Source organism: Crotalus tigris, unplaced genomic scaffold, assembly GCF_016545835.1.
Source record: "Crotalus tigris isolate CLP2741 ecotype Arizona unplaced genomic scaffold, ASM1654583v1 scf7180000017564.2150845, whole genome shotgun sequence".
NCBI classification, from domain to species: Eukaryota; Metazoa; Chordata; class Lepidosauria; order Squamata; family Viperidae; genus Crotalus; species Crotalus tigris.
This window is the reverse complement of record NW_024096475.1, coordinates 462,024-479,049: the sequence shown is the minus strand read 5'-3', so window position 1 is coordinate 479,049 and position 17,026 is coordinate 462,024. Positions and strand designations below refer to the sequence as shown.

Sequence of the window (17,026 nt, the reverse complement as noted above, 5' to 3'; positions counted from 1 at the left end):
CTTGTGACAATACTCAATAGCTTGTGACAAAACACCATCAAACAATAACATCTGCTTATCCCAGGTCTTTGGTTGGTCTTGATAAGTAGACAAAAATGCCAAGTCCAGTCTAAACATCTGACTGACAGTGCAAACAACAACAACAACAATAATAATATGCAATGAGAAAGATGAAAGAGTGGATCACCTTATCAGTGGCTGCAGCAAAATCTCACAGACTGATTATCTACAATGTCATGACTGAGTTGCCAAAATTATATATTGGAAGCTTTGCCAGAAGTTCAGGTTAAAATGCAGCAAAAATTACTGGGAACACAACATGCCTGACCTCACTATTGGGGAAAAGAAAAAAAGTCTGGTTCATTGATATTGCCAAAACCAGGTGATGCACGAATTGAAGAGAAACGGCTAGAAAAAAAAAAAACCAAAATATTGTGATTTGCAAATTGAAGTTGAGCGACTATGGAGGAAGAAATCAATGGTTGTAGCAATACCCAAAGGGCTGCCTAGACACATGGAAATTTTGATTGGTTTATATTTGTATATTGTTTTAATCCTGTTTATACATAGTAGGTTTGCAAACTGTACTGTATAGTGTATAAGCAACTGTACTGTACAGTGTATAAGCCTATACTCCTTGATTGCTTAAGATTATATTAGTAGCATATCTCATCTCTGTAGAAGCAGTAGATCTATTAAGATGGCAAAGACTATTGGATCCAGTTAGTTTTCAAGAGATGTTGAAAAAGTTGTAGTTGAATCCACCAGTGATTTTGTGAGGGCCTTGCTGCTACCTGGAAAAGAGAATTTGTTAGTCACTGACACAACTTAAATTCATGATCCACTGCAGACTGACTTTAGAGGAAGCTATAAATTTTACACTCTCTTAACTGGTCTGATGGAGATTGACCAAACATATATCTCTGTTAATTCTTAAACTCTCAGTGACTTTTGATACCAGGAAATATTTCTGCAGATTTGGGAATCGTGTCCAGTCTGCAAATAAATTCCAGACTGTGTTGTTTGGAATGAGTTGCTGTTTGAAACAGGAGTTTCAGGGTAGCGTCCCTCACAGTTCTATTCCATCTCTGGTATATTTCAGAATGTACATTAAACGGGCAAGGTAAATCATCATAGAATTCAGAACTGGGCACTACTACATACTGCTGCTGAAATCTATTCCTCAGTAACATCTTCATGTAATATGTGACTCCTGTATATGCTTGGATACTTGGAAACTTGGATGAGAGACTGGAAATCAGATATAGTGAAAGTTTATTGTAAGAGATCAGAATTCAAGGAAGGGGCTGATCTTGTTATGGTGATCTAGAAGAAACAGATATGCAGATGTTTCTCACACTGGGAGAAATACCTAACATGGCCAACATCATCTTCAGTCTATCAACATATGGAAGTTCATACAACATTCAACCTTGTTTTTAGTAGCAAACAGTTCAGAAACAGGACTAACAACTCTGCCTCTACACAACATGTGGTACTGTATTAACTCAATGTTGTTGTTTTTTTGAAAACTTGACATCTCATCTGAGCTCCTGCACAAGTTTGGAATTGGTCATTTATAAATAGAATGTTATAGCTCTCAAATAAAATTGCTAGTCTACAGCTTGCACTAGGACTTTTAATCTTTTATTTCTTTCTTAGGAAGACATGCACAGAAAGTTGAACTTTATCACCTGCAAAGATTAATCGGCAGGTGTTTATCATTCACATGTTCCTGAATAAAGGTTGTTTATCTTAACCCTTAACCTTTCATACAGTTGTCTCATTTTACTTTTGCTAGGCTGGCACAGCCATGCTGTAGGTCAAAAAGGCAAAAATATGACCTGTTTAACTGGATTATGATTTGCCCTTTTGTACTGAGGCTTCCTTTTTCAAAGAAACTTGGCAAACTTGCAGCACTTTTTATATACTTTTGAACAGATCATCTCTTTTCCAAGGTAAGTATCAAAGTATTTTTAAGGGAAACAATGATTTAGAAAATTCATGTATCAAACGTTGTGCTTGGTGGCATATGTACAGCTAACTTTTAGAGATGTTAGATTAATACAAATGTTGCTGTAGAATCCTGGTACATTTATGAAAATTTCCAAAAGTTTATTTGCCCCCCAAAATATATAATTTGATTCCCCACCAAAAGGAGAGTAGATTTAAACCATGATAATAAACAAATTTTTCCTTCGTGTCTTTTCAACACAAATGAAATAAATCCTAGAGTTTTCTCCTTCCCAATAAATCGGTATATATGACACATTTGTTCGTGTGAGTGCATATGTATGTATACACATACTTCTTAGAAGCCAGAATCCCAAAAGAATGGGGCTAGGAAAAAATATCAAATTACTGTTTAATTCCCTGTGAAATAAGGTACCTCCATTATAAACTAAATCTTATCTTATGTATCAAATTTTCTCCCACATACCACATTCAAAGCTCTGTCCTATTTCCAGTAAAAACAGACAGTTAGACACAGATAGGGATGATTGAATGAAAGGGGGAGATATACTTAGAAGGGAAAAGAGAAGAATAAAACTTTGAAATCAGGAAAAAAGGGGATAGTTATAAACAATAGCAGTAATGAATCTCATAAATCTTCCAGGATATCTAGTTTCCAGTACACAATCCCAGAGTGACAGAAAAATAAATATATAAATAAAAGCTGACCAACTTTTTATTTTTTTAAAAAATATATTTTATTGGTTTTTGACAATAACAATCTCCAGTGCCTGGTGTACTGCGTGTTGTCTTGGTTTATATATTTGAGAAAAAAAGCAATAATAGTTACAGTCAATAATGATTAAATTTGATAATTCCATAGTATATTAATTAATAATATATTTCTTTGATCTTTCCTTCTCCCATTTGTATTCTCCTTCTTCAATCTTAAACAAATATAATTCTTAATATTTTCAATATATAAATGATTAAATATAGATATTTTGCATATTTATACAGATAGTGATAACATCTTTGTATAACATTTTTATCAGCTTATATTATTCTTATAACCATCATCTCATTAGTTCACCATGCGTCCTATTTTCGTGATTTTTGTTTAAGCTTAATTTCCCCTTTTATTCAATCCATTCTTATCAGTCATGATTTTCTCAATGTTAGTCATTTAGATATCCAATTTTTTCCATTTAGGTACACCATCCCAATATTTTCATATTTCATGTATTATAAAAATACTGTGCTTCTTATCTATCTTGTAACACCTGGGTATAACATCCTTTCTGATCAGCTTATATTTCACTTATATTTATAAAAGTTACATCATCCCAATATTTTTACATTTCATATAATGTAAAACATACTATATTACTTAAATCTCTTATCCCTCTTGTTATAGAGCCCCTTTATGTCCAAAGTTCTCTATTCTTTTAACCATATTCAAACAAGTGTTTACTCATGTAATACTCCATCTGGTAGGGCGAGTCAAATCTCTTGAATCTGTCTCTAGCCTTCTTCTTTTGCCGAATAGCTTTCCAAGTTAATATATTCCGCTTATCCAGCAGTTCCTGTGTTTTTGCAAGTATTTTTGGGAATACAGAAGATAGAATAGGTAGGATATATACTTTCTGTCTCCCAATTATTCTCCTGGGAATTCTATAGTCCACTCCATTTTTATTGTTATATCAAAATCTTGTAGATTTTTTCCTGTTTGTGTTGGATTGTGATTCTTTTCATTTGTAGTTTTGTTGATATGATCATGTTCTTCTAATTTGTGTTTTGTTATCTGATTTTTTTTGTTCATTTGCCGTCATTTTCCGGATGTTTTTTGATTGTAGGTTTAGATTAGAGATGTGCTTATTTGTGTTGTCAAAGTTGTTCTGGATTTCCTCATGGTTTAAATCTGTTGTCATTTGTATCATAACATTGTGTACATTTCCTCTTGGAAAGTATTTGTCTTACCTTGAAATATTGCTTCTGAGAATCTTTGATGTTCCAGGCTAAATACTTCCAGAGTGAATATTGAGTGTGGTGTCCTGTCATTTGTTGATAAGTGTACGATATCCATGTTGTCTCCCCCTTTCAAATAGTCTTTCATCAATATTTTAGTTCAGGGATTAATTATCAATCAGTCAACATTATAATTCAGTATGTTAAACCACCTTAAGTCCTTCCTGTAGATTCTCCTCTAAAAGACTAGCCAAGATCCAAAGTTTTCCTTTTTCTCTAAACAATTCTTAAATTTAATCAACAGTCCATGTATTTTTCTTTCAGACACTTTTTAATTTTATGGCTGGGCCAACTTTCTTTGTTCCCAGTTGTCTGCAAGGTTATTTAAAATTTAAGGGAACAGATTATTCTTTGTTTCTAGGTGTCCTGCCAGTTTCTGAGTCATTATTTATTATTAGTGTTCTGTGCTCTGATTCTTCATTAGGTGTCAGTAATCGTTCATTTTCCAGTTTTTTCAGACAAAAAATATTATTGTCATAGATATTTTATAATTTCATTAAAACCCTTTTAGGTGTAGTCTTAGCAGGTTTTTTTTTAATTTCTAGATTTGTCCAGACTGTAGTATTTTAAATTTAATTTCTTTCCCCCTTAGTATTAATTCACTGCTTCCATCTATGAGGGAATGGGGATATAGTCCCTCCCTTCACTTTTGGAGGTTTTCTTTCTTTGGGGGTCTTTCCCAAGAATTCAGTTAGTAGATAGAAGAGAGAAGATTGATACTCTCACAAGTTCCAAGCACACTGTTCACCAATGTTCTTGTTCGTGCTCTTGGACTTTGGCTGCAGGTAACTTGGGCTAGACGTTGATGCCACACTAGCCTTTCTCCTGTCAGGTCAGAGGGCTTCCCCCGAATCGAACGAAATGACTACTGTCATTTCGTGATCAACGGAGCACTTCTCTTTCATGGTCACTTCTTTGGGGCAACTTCAGACCCACTTAGGGTCCCCCTGATACGACGAAACTGGCTGAGGGGAGTGGAGCTTTGCTATCTCACAGCCGTGCGCTATAGCACAAAACCAGAAGTCCTAAAAGCTGACCAACTTTTTAACCAAGTAAAAACTTCAAAAGCTGCTGAGGTAAACAAATGGCTGAAGATCTGGGACTAAAATGTCATTTCTATTGCAAACTTCATCTCAAATTAGATTATGAGATTCTATTAGATCCATAACTGTCCTGGCTGGTGAAGGCCACCTGTGAGATAACACACAGTTCAGCCAATATCGTAATAACTGCTTCTTTGAGGGAGGGGCAGTACCTCCTATCTTCGAGGAGGGAGTAATAAGCACTCTCCTCAAAAAGCCTTTGCTGGATCCAACTTTCTGGAAATTTTCATCCAGTCAGTGTAAGGGGGAAGAATAGAAATTAAGCTGGGGGGGGGGGAGTACCTCAAAGCTTGATGCTTTCACATTTGAAAGAATGAGATCATCGGTTGGTGGTCCAGTATTATTAGTTGTTGACCGTATCCAGCTATACATTTTGGCCCTAGGCTAACCAGGCGACACATCAAATTCTTATAGCAACGTTTGGAAGCAGTTTGGGTGAGTATGAGCTCATAAACCTGACAAGACTGAATGGCTGAGGATGTTTTGACTGTCTGAATCTGGGGTAGGTCCATTTTTAGCCCTGAATAGAATTGTACTTCCCCTTCCAATGCTGGTACAGTCTGGTGAATTTTTTAGATCATACTTCTTCCTAGAATAGGAAGAGCAATTGTGGCCAGGAAAACCTTTTTATAAGTTCATTTAGTGCATTGGTTGTACCCCATAGCTAGGCCAGGAGACCCTTTAAGACACTCAGCTTATGCTTTTGTCAAGTCATATTGGAACTATCATAATGGTATGCTCTGATATAACTATGCCTCCTTTGTCAATGAAGCCATTACATTTCTATTCTCTCTCTGCCAACTGGTTCAATAACTGATCAGCTACATGGATGCTAGGTGACCTGAAGAACCTAAACATTATGTAATCAAAAAAGCTTCTTTATAAGTCCTATAGATGAAGTCAATCATACTGCAACCAAAACAATTATGGGTAAGAGAATGACATCATATGCTATGGTTGCAAATGTTTTGTGATGAATTGAATAGGTAAGATTAATACACAAGTCAGATATAGAGAAGATTGCCAAAACTATTTTAAAAGTCCTTTATTAACCTGAATATATAAAAAAGAGAAGTTTTCTACCATATAGGAGCTCTTACTTCATGTGGAAACAAAACATTTTTACAAAGTGAAAAAATAAATATCTTTTTGGGAACAAGATTTATATGCTAATGTGCCATAAAAAAGTAGAGTTTTGATATTTGACAAAATGTCTGTGCAAAGAAACAAATGCATACACATATTACTGCTACATTAAGGCAATATGAAAAGTATATTTAGAAAGCTGCAGTAAAGTGACTTTTCTAGCTTTCATTTCAGCTAGTATTGCACATGGTCATCTACCTTTCAGTATTCTGTAGCATTCACTAGTTGACCAAAATCCTAAGGGAAGATAGGGATTGTGGCTGATGGTTTTAAGAAATTTTACACAACTGCATTTTAAGGAAAATCTAAGATTATAGAATCTGAGGAACATCTCTCCAAACATAAGGCATATGAACAGAAACAACAGCTGAGTTTTCTAAGTATAAAAAAATCTTTAGATAATCAAAGTTACATTTTAAGTGTTTTATCCACATTTTCTTAGGTACCCAACAGTCTGATTGACTCAAAAGTTGATAGTAAATTTTGCAAGTAATCTGATTGCAAGATTTGCTGAATAAACCCAGCTATTTGCTTAAAGCTTTGCAATCTTAATTTCTTAAGTGTACAAATTTAAAATAAGTTTCTTACTTCAGTAAAACAAAAGCAGAAACAAAATTATACTACAACAGATGTACATATTAAAAACTAGTCTTTCTAAAAGATAAATGGGAATGGTCATGCTAGATAAAGTAATTTTTAAAATGATTTTAATAAAATGCATAAAACTGAGTTACTGCTGGATACTGCAGACTAAATTTTCAATTTTTTCTCTCAGAATATTGTTAATTTATTAATAATGCTGTTTCATATAACACAAGTTTGTCTACAAGTCATTCATAGTATATCCTCTAAAATTTATTCTAATAAGAGCTTTTTTATATTCTTTCTTTCCAAGTTTTGTCATGGTCCTTCCAGTAATTGCTGGCAGATGCAGAAGTGATAGTTCTTTATCAGTGGAATTGGAACGTTAGTGCAGTACTTTGGAAGTATGGATTAGTTAAGAAAGTAACATGGAGGTCATATTAGAGTCAAATTAAGCAAGCTGGTGTGGGCAGGCAAATATACATGCTGCACATGTTCTATTTGAGATCTGCAGACTGGACACACCTAAAAGGAAAACACAAGAGCAATGTTAGCAACTGAATGTCTAGAGTGAGTTTCATTAGTTCTCATAAACAGAAAATGCTAATACACAAGTTTTGTTTTTATATATCAAAACATTAATGGCTATTATTCACACACACACACAAACAACCCCCCCGCTACACAGCAAATGCTTTCTTCCAATGACTCTTTTCCAAAATGTAAGGAATACAGAAATAGTTAAACTTATCTGGGAATGCAACATCTATGGGACTCCAGTGTCTGAACTAATGCCTGGACCGCAAATATCCAGAATGCCACTAAATGGCAACATAAAATTAAGATTTTTCTGTATCACTTCTGTCATCTAGTGGCAGCCTGGATTTTTGCAATAAAGAAGCGGTAACCCCAATGCCACTCTCTTTCTTCTGCTACTTTTTCCAGCTTCCTCTTCCTTCTCTCCCCAAGTGGGAGAGGAATTCATAGTGAATGACCAGATAAAGCCATTAGGTCAACTGCTGCAACAGTGAAGCAGCAGCGGATATCCCTCTTTCTCTTGCCCACCTGAAGTTGCTGTAGCCTTGCAGGTACCCTTTCACTACTTGGCATCTCTGTCTGAAAGACTTATTTAAGTTACTGATTAGAGACCTCTAATTCTGTTTCTATTTGAAGGATTTACTTTGGAGGCCACAGGAATCTAGTTATGGACTGATGGCAGCTGAATCAACTTCCAGAAACATACGGACATGTGGAACATTTGGATTGATCTGTTTTGGTGGAATATGAAGACACATTCTAGAACTGGTACACTACACCAACTTAGAACATTTTACATATTTACCCATATTTGGGTGCAGCTGTCTAGGAAACAGTAAAATCCTAAGAAAACATTTATAAATTTCAATTAAAACTTGGTGACTTCACTTTTTATATTTAACATATGACTTGTATGTTGCCCCTTTCTTCCTTCCATAGTGTCTTGATGCATGACTATACTTAGCCATGAACTGATTTTTAAATCCTGCATTCTAAGTTATTGTATGCTTTTTTGAGAATTAAACAGTTTCCAGTACTTTTAAAACTTAAGTCAAAATGTAATACTTCACTGTGGCAACTGATTTTATACCTACTTGTAACTGTATGGCGCATGTCTCACAACACACAGTGTGGCCACATGGACAAAACGTTGAATTTATTTCTTCTTCACAGCATGCCATACACAGCAGAGACTCCTTAAATTTCCGTAGTTTTTCCTGAACAGCTTTCATTTGCTGACAGTTGAGACCCTCACAATTGTTGTTACAGTTCATACTGTTTTCTGATGATTTAAGAGGAGAACTGGGGGGGCTTTGGTCATTTCTTGAAACTAGATCCACAATGCCAGCATTGTAAAGAGCTCGTCTTGCATGATCATAAGCTTCCTTAGATGTCCGCTTAATGTCAAATACATACTTTTTCCCAAGATTAATATTTTCTGTCAGGAACAAGGATGCCAAGTGACCCTTTAGGTCTCGGCTATATTGCATCATGACAGCGCTAGTAACAGTATCACACCTAGCAGGAAAGGAAGATATAAAAGAAACATGAATCAGTCAATCTTTTTTCCCTTTATATCCCAATACTACTGAAATAAGAATGTGGCAGAAAAAAAAAGCCATGTGTAATATAAACACAGATTTCAATGTTAGTTATTTAAAATGGATTTATTATCTTCTTGTTTACAACATACTGGAACAGTGATATGACAAACTACTTATATATTAGTGACAAGAACACTGTAGTTGAACTTAACCTAAAACTGTTTTACGTGTGTGTCTCTCCCCAGAAATACAAACCTGTAAAATGCATGTGTTTCTGTTATTGCTCTGTACAATCCACTAGCAGCTCTGGTGCTGATCATCTTGAAAAGATGAACTATGCTGTTTCCTGATTCTTTAGTGACAGTTAAGTATACATTCTTCCCAGACTGTGTAGCCATCTGAACAACTGAATACACAATCCTAAAGCAATGGAAAAAAATACAAAGAATGAAACCATAACACTAAGCCCTAAAATACTGTTACCAAAACAAAAACAGACCAAGTGCAGACTGGCAATATAAAATTAAAGATGACATTTAAAGATAAGTTGACATTTTTGGAATGAAGAAATGAAAGTAGCTTTCACAATGAAAATCTTTCCCAATATGTTGCCAATTCAAGATGTAAAACTAAACCCTTCTATAACACGTTGGTAACTGATCTGAGATATAAAAAGAATCTCTGAATTTTCTGCAGTAAAAAATATCTATAGTTATTTGGAGTTAGAACCTTTCCTATCCCCCATCCCCCAAAATACATCAGAATGAAACAATCCATTTCAACAATACACAGTAAGAAATGTTCAATACCGTTAAGCTAGAGACTCAGATAAAACAGCTGCATGCTTCAGAATCCTTTGGCTATTTTACAAGCTTTTGATAAAGTTTTTCAGGCAGGACTTTCTGGTAATCACCTGTTGATGGGAACGAAGTCATCTGTACATCTGGAAATGCCTTCAGGGCCAATTCCAATAAAAAGTTTTTGCCCCTCACTGTCTCTAACCGAATGCCATTCTACTCCATAGTTTTCTAGTGTTGACACAATCTGTAAAACTTGATATTCAGCTGAAACTTGGCTAAGGCCTTCAAGATCCTTATGTTTTGCAATAATACTGTGGATAAAAATACGAAAGTAGGTTAATCATAATTTTGATTTTATTTTACAATTTAAATATATTGATTTGCCACTATAAAATCTTAGATTGTATTGTGGGAACTCTTAAAACAGATTTTACACAATCCATAACTCTTAATTTTAATACAATTAATTTAAAGGTATAAATAATATTAAGGATCAAAAAGTTATAATTTTTACTAAATTATTATTATCAGCTATATTGAGAAAATTCATTTGCTGAATCAAAAGCATAACTTTTTATTTAAACCTGTATCAGGTCAAGACAAAAGTTAATCACTTTGACTATTCTAATCAGTTCAAAGGGTAGGCAAAAAAGAAAAAAGTAAATTTTCTCACAGAAAGCAGCCCACTTTTAATATTATAATAACTTTCCCGCAGATGATGCTTTCAAAAATTAAAACTCTTGCATCAGATGCACATTTAAGACAACCTCACCAAATTGTGAAACTTACAAATAATTATTCTTATATACTTCTGTGTTAAAAGTTTAACCACAAAAGTTACCTGTCCAAAGTAGAAGAGGTAAGTTCTTTCATACAGAACTCTTCATAGTGGTATTGGGCAGTATTTTGATTATAATCACCAAACTTCAACTGGGCAAGCAATGCACTTAGCTCAACAGCACGTTCAGAAGAACACTGTAGATTACCAGCCAGAAGGTCCTCCTCTATGTGCAGGAAAAACATATGCCTAAAACAGGAAATTTATTTTTGTAATGCAGAAATGAAACCTAGCAACTTTTAAGATCTGCTCAAATATTACAAAAAATACAGCATTTCTGCTAATAACTGAAAGACAGAACTACTGTCTTTATAAATAGAATTATAAGAAACCCCTGAGTAAATTGATGGGAAACATTCTTTAAAAAAGTGTGAGTAAAATAACTGCATTTAGAATAAAACTGGAAGACTAAAACCTAGTAATATCATGTCTAAATTTAGCTCCAGCCCAGTACGATTAGGAAAACATGAAAAGAATGTGAAGCAATTAGTAAAAAAAAAAATCAGAGCTACAAAAAAATGTAGCTAATATTCAAGATTCCTATTGAAATCTGTCATTTTAATCTCTTAAAAGATATTTGGTAGAACACCAAATCAAACACACCTCCCTAAAATTATTAGCCAAGAAACCGATATATGATATATCCCATATTCTATACAAAAGCTCAGGGAATATCTTAGAAAAAAGATGTGATATGATACAAACACATTCAACGAAATACATAAAAATTTCAATAGCCCATAATATGAACATCCTAGGCTAAGAATATCATATTTTAGGAATATAACTCCAAATATACAGCTAGCGACATCTCAGAACAATTTATTTGCTCCTATTAAAATTGAGGGTTTTTGATACCTTATTACTTGTACTTTTTCAAATATGCCCAGTATTTAATGTGAAACTCCTGCTGAGTGCCCGCTGTTGATTGCCAATACAACCCTACATTTGTTCTTTACATTCCTTACAGTAACATCTTTTCAGAATAAACATTTAATTTGCTTCCACTTTGAATATTTGGGAGTAGCTCCACTTTATCTCAGCCCAAGTAAAGAATTGAATCAGATATTGAAACAAATAAGACTGGTTTATAGTTCAGTGCCAAAAGCATACTGGACTTCAAGCAAAGGCAAAGGTTTTACAAGCTCCAATTTTCACTGCTGGTTAATCAGGGGAAAGGTTAACTCTGGATGTTCAACTCTGCTGCATACAGTTAAGGGCATTCAGCACTTATCTCAGAAAAAAAAGCAATAGATTCTACACCACTTAGAATCGATAAACAAACCCTTTATCTAATGCAGTGGTTTGATGTTTGGACTACAAATTACAAATATTTCCATAAAGTGCAAATGTCTAATGAAACTATCATTTTAACTGCAAACATCCATTTGAACAAAGTAGCACATCTAATATAGCTCACTTCAAGTCAGAGAAATTAAGTTCTTCACTAAATGGAAAATCGGTTTGAGGAGACTTTTGTCAAAATTTTTATCCGTTCTTTAATTTTTAGAAATTAAATCATCCCCAGACTGCTAGAAATTCTTCAAGAAAGTTCAACTACAAAAGCAGAACTTTCTGCCCAAGGCATTTGCAACAGACCAATCAGGAACTGAATTTCTTAAGCAGCTCCTCTTTCTTCCTGAGCAGCAGCGCTGATTTGACGAAACAGCCTAGCAGCTCTTAACAAGGGTTACTTTCAGTCAATGACCTATAGTTACATTGTTGTCTCTTTTCTGAGTACCAGACTTTCTTCCTTCAAGCCAGAGACTTTTACAATTGCAAAATGAGTCACACCCAGAAGTGTTTGGGAGTCAGCTTTCAGTCTACAATTCCTTTCTGAACATGTTCTTTTAAAAGCCTAACTTGTTTTTACCAAAGATGGATACCCGCATAAGAGTGGGGGCAGAAATAGCATATTTATATTTAGCATATTTTCTGTGTCAATAGTCTCTTCCATTTGGTACTGCCTCAGACTATTTTCTTTAATCATTAAATAGGCTAAGGAAAAAAATGCTAACAACTGGGGGAAAATATACAAATAATAAACGTCTTTAACTTGGAATCTCATTCTTTAGAAATATTCTAGCATTCATTACATGTTGAAGTAGGCCAAAAAAAACCCAGCTGATTTATTGGCATGACATAAATTTTGACCATCATGGTGTAGATCACAGCATAGAAATCAGTAGATTTCAATTCCAACAGAATCTCAGGCTCGTATAAATCACGCTCTGCACTACTCCACAAAAATGTATAGTACTGTTCAAGTCTTAGGCCACACCATTAGATTTGTTGCTGTAGCAATAGTATAATGACTGTATATAATTATGTCTCAGTCTTATCAGAATACAACCAGAAAATACAGGAAATTTGTATGCAGTAGTCAAAAACAGGAAAAGGCAGAAAAAACAGCTTTCATAGGCTAAAGTGGAAATTGTATAGTGTGATCTCCCCTTACACTTTAGCAACCGCACACACATGGCTGCTGTAAACCCGAATGGAGTGAAACACTAGGTACTGTGATTACTATCACCTCCACGTATCCCTCTATTCCATGCCAAAATGACTGTTGTGTAAAATTATAACAGGTTTGTGCAAGACATGCTTGAGCATCACATGCAGTACAGACACATGTTGTATGAGTGTAATTCGCTGGAAGCTTGTTAATAAGACCAACTTTCAATCACGTCATTCCAGTCAAAATGCTAAAGATCACAGAATTTGACAAACGTAAAATCATACTTTTGCATCAGGGAAGCCATTCTTAAGGGAAACCAACAAACAAACTGGATATTCAAGATGTGGTATTCAAGACCAAAAAATAATTATAGATGGTCATTAAACCTTTGCTAAAACAAAGTGGGTGGTTTTTCCACAGTACTGTAATTATATTTTAAACAATAATTTGGATCCCATTGTAGAGATGCACTCTTACAAGGTTATAAGCAAAATATTCAGCAATTATTCTACCACATAAGGTAGAACCACAGAAAGTCTGGGCTCTTCAGGGATGTAGTAATGTAGCCAATCTGTCAGCAAGGTTATAATTTTGATTCTCCACAGAGAAGATGACTGATAGCTTCAATGAACTCTCAAACTGTAATTAAAGAATTTATGTAAAGAATATTCTTCCATCATACATGCAGAAAACTTTTCAAACATTTTTGTAAATTTTTTTACAAAAACTACTACTGGGAAAATGAAGAATATGCACTCTGGATGTTTATAAGTTCAGACTTGTTACAGTTCACAAACCACAAATAAAACAGTAGTCTTCCAAATAATTGTTAAAAGTCAATGACAATGTTTTTGTGATTACTTTTAAATCCAGTTTAGAATTATATATTTTTAAGAAAAAACATCTGTTTTCTCTTTGTAGCTTGAATCAGTCATTTGAGTATTACTGTAATATGACACAGATTAAAGGAGGAGTCCTGTAAACTAAAACTCAGAGGAAGTTTCCTGTCGTGAACATTTTAAAATGACCTGCAATAACACTGCTAAGAGGTTACTGTCGGGCACTGGAGCCAATACTTTGACTTTCTTTTATTTTTATAACTCCATAACTAGATGAACTATTGCCAAGTCCATATAGAAACACTAATAATTGCAAAGCACCAATACTTTCAAAACGAAGACTAAAGCATTGCCTTTAATGGTGGCTTCTTCCCAGTATAGTGTACACAATAAAAAGCATACCATAAAGCTAAGATCAAATGAAAAAACTAACCACTTTAAGTATGCTGAAAATCCAAAGTCATACTCTATGGAGCCGCAGACTGCAAAATAATAAACAGAAACCATCTTCAGTGAAGGTTTATTTCTTTTTACCTTGTCTGCTCCTGCAAGATCAGATGTGGTTCCACAAAGAACTTGACCCGTAGTTTCAATCTGTAAGGAGGCAAGCCATCCATCTGTTGGGATATTCTATTTCTCAAATTCAGCCATAAGTTCTCTCCCTTGCTTCCTGTAAACTGGAGTCCGAAGTAATCAACTTCTATAATTCCCAGTCGCCTGCAAACCTATAATTACAAGTTAAACATCATAAACACTACTGTAATGAGCACTAGAGAAAGATGCTATAAGGTACCCATTTACTTAACAAGGTTACCCAAATAGTTTCCTACTTATTACCATTATACTGGCTGAGACAATATTTTCAGAATATGCATTCAATAAGAAGTCAGCTCAGAGGGCTCTTATGGAAGCTAGTGACCTTCCTAAAGCTTTCAAAGGTTCAACAAAATTGCAAACAAAAAACCAAAAACATGACAGTCTGCTTAGAGAATAATTTGAGATATGAACCTTTAACCGCGTGTATAGCAAAAATAGCAACTGCGGCTGGAGTTTCAAATATTCATGGAAACAAATGGGTCTAAATTAGGAGCACTTTAATGTTTTCCCCAAAGGTGCTTTTTTCCAAAAGGCAGCTGGACTTTCTTGTTTTACTTGGAAAAGGTTTCACTTCTCATATAGGAAGCTTCTTCGGTTCTAACTTTTTTTTTTTTTTCCAAAGGAAAAGAACCAAGAAAGTCCAGTTGCCTTTTGGAATGACCTGGATGGTTGAGAATCTTCACAGACATTTCTAATGTTTGCTTAGCAGGCATTCCTGCTCCCTCCCTCGCTCCCTCCGCATCCCCAACAGGTCCACGAAGCCGGGCGAGATGTTCTCCAGCGGCGCCCGGTTCAGGGGGTGGTAAGAACCACCCGCCTTTGCAAACGCCACGTGGCTAGTGCGGTTAAAACGGGGCTACAGGGGGGGATTTCCCCTATGGGGGAAAAATAACTGATCAATAGCTGATCAAATAAACGGAGCTGCTCCCAAGCAACGCGTGGGAGATGATAAGAGCCGCAGTCCGGGGGGGGGGGAGAGGAGAGGGACGTCCCCTTCCTTCCAGCTTCACCCGCAGCGGCTGCATCGAGCGGCGAGGCGGCGGTGAGCGAGGGTCCCACCTCGCGCCGCGCCAGCCAGCCCGCTTCGCCGTGTCTGCGCGTCAGCCACACGGCGCGCGGGCAAGAGAGCGCGTGGCCCCGGGACGGAGCCGGGGGGAGGGAGGAGGAGGAAGGGAAGGCCACGCGCCAGAGGAGCCCCTCCGCGAGCCCCGAAGGGCTGCTCAGGTGTAAAGGGATGGGGGTGGTGAAGGAAAGCTAGGCTTTTCACCTGGTTCAGGCAGTCTTCGCCATTGGCTTTGGCCTCCACCTCTACTTCCATCACCACCGCATCCGGCCTGGTCACATAGCACAGCATGGCCGCCTCTCGTCGCCAAGACGCACCCCCCAAAGAGTCCCAGTCTGCCACCTCGGTCCCCGCTAACGTGCTCCCCGCAACCCGTAAGTCTATTCGCTGCTCTGAGGTTCGCCGGTGATAACGCTCCTTTATCTTCTCGGTCTCCCCCTCCCTCCTCAGTCCCCGCCCCCAAGTGAAGCCTAGCCAATGAATGCGCTGGGAAGCGGGGCTGCCGCGAGAGCCCTTGAGCTCAGAAGGCGGTTTGTTTTCGCTAAAGAGATACAGTCTCGGCTATTGTTGTAGACACTTCTGATTCCCAATGGTGTTCTATGTGCGAGGGCAGACTAGTGGGAAAAAGCAGGGAAAAAAATCTCAAATGGAAATATCTAAAGCAGGGAAAATTAAAAGTGATGTAGAAGAGTTCCTAAGCGGTGATACGCAGTGCATTTTTTTTCAAGCAAAGAGGGGAAATTGAGCGGTGGTCACATAAGAGGAAGAAATCTCAAATACACATTCACCACGAAATAAATAGAGAAAAGACTGGCATACAATTGGATTAAAAGCAGATAGCATATGTTGAAAACACCCATAACACATGAGGCTCGAACAGCTGACATTCACTCTGACAAAAAGATCTACTGCAATCTTTCTGCATGCTGAAAGCTTTAGAAGTTTTTTCCATCTTAAAATCTTAAAAAAAACAACAACCCTAAATTCTGATCAAGATTACTAGCAAGCAATTGTTTTCATGGTGGTTTTGGTCAGACTGAACTAATTTTCCATTTATAAAGTTTACTTGCTTACTTATATTGCTTTGGACAACATCTTGATGGGCCAAGTTTTTCATTTCCACAAGATTCAGAAACCAGCAAAAAAAAGACACTTCAGCGTGGTAACTCAGTAACTTGTATGATTCAAGAAGAAGAATCTAAAAAGGAAAACTGTAGCATTAAATAGCTGGTTTAGATTTAAGGGATTTCCCCCACTACTGTATTGAAGAGCTGTTCCTGTACTCTTAAATTGGCAAAAAAGTTATATAAGCATGAAACTTGGCAATCTTTACCGTGTCTCTATTGCCTCTGTTCCCAGATGGTGCCAGTCTTAATGAAATGGCTTGCAGAAGGCTTCTTCTTCTGATTTGTTTGCTTGTTTGTTTGACTCCCCAATTTAGCTAACTGTACAGAAATTCCCAGCAGCTTCTCCATACAAGTACTGGCAAGACCCAAGACAACTAGCTTCCAAAATCAGCCAAGGTCAGTTAAATGCTG

The 17,026-nt window shown here is 36.3% G+C and overlaps 1 protein-coding gene and 1 long non-coding RNA gene across 2 annotated transcripts in view; one reads left to right on the top strand and one right to left on the bottom strand.

Moving 5' to 3' along the window:
• LOC120310490 overlaps window positions 1-8,437 on the top strand; it is a 31,758-nt gene extending 23,321 nt beyond the window's left edge. The window contains exon 3 of the long non-coding RNA XR_005557374.1: window positions 7,986-8,437. This is a non-coding gene — a long non-coding RNA (uncharacterized LOC120310490). The remainder of the gene's footprint in view (window positions 1-7,985) is intronic.
• Window positions 6,115-15,891, bottom strand: LOC120310451 (myosin regulatory light chain interacting protein). Its single transcript, XM_039348855.1, has 7 exons — window positions 15,693-15,891; window positions 14,363-14,553; window positions 10,535-10,720; window positions 9,807-10,004; window positions 9,149-9,313; window positions 8,444-8,867; window positions 6,115-7,337 (listed from the first exon to the last, which is right to left on the bottom strand). The coding sequence occupies exons 1-7, from the start codon at window positions 15,777-15,779 to the stop codon at window positions 7,248-7,250; spliced, it is 1,341 nt and encodes a 446-aa protein (XP_039204789.1). The 5' UTR covers window positions 15,780-15,891; the 3' UTR covers window positions 6,115-7,247.
• Between the last annotated feature and the right edge of the window lie 1,135 nt (window positions 15,892-17,026).

Excerpts from the sequence above, each read along its gene's own strand:
- LOC120310451 (XM_039348855.1), bottom strand. The coding sequence starts at position 15,779 with ATGCTGTGCTATGTGACCAGGCCGGATGCGGTGGTGATGGAAGTAGAG. Across the intron at positions 9,314-9,806 it reads GACTTCGTTCCCATCAACAG|GATTGTGTATTCAGTTGTTC; the intron begins GTGATTACCAGA and ends CCATTGCTTTAG. Across the intron at positions 8,868-9,148 it reads GAAACACATGCATTTTACAG|GTGTGATACTGTTACTAGCG; the intron begins GTTTGTATTTCT and ends CTTTCCTGCTAG.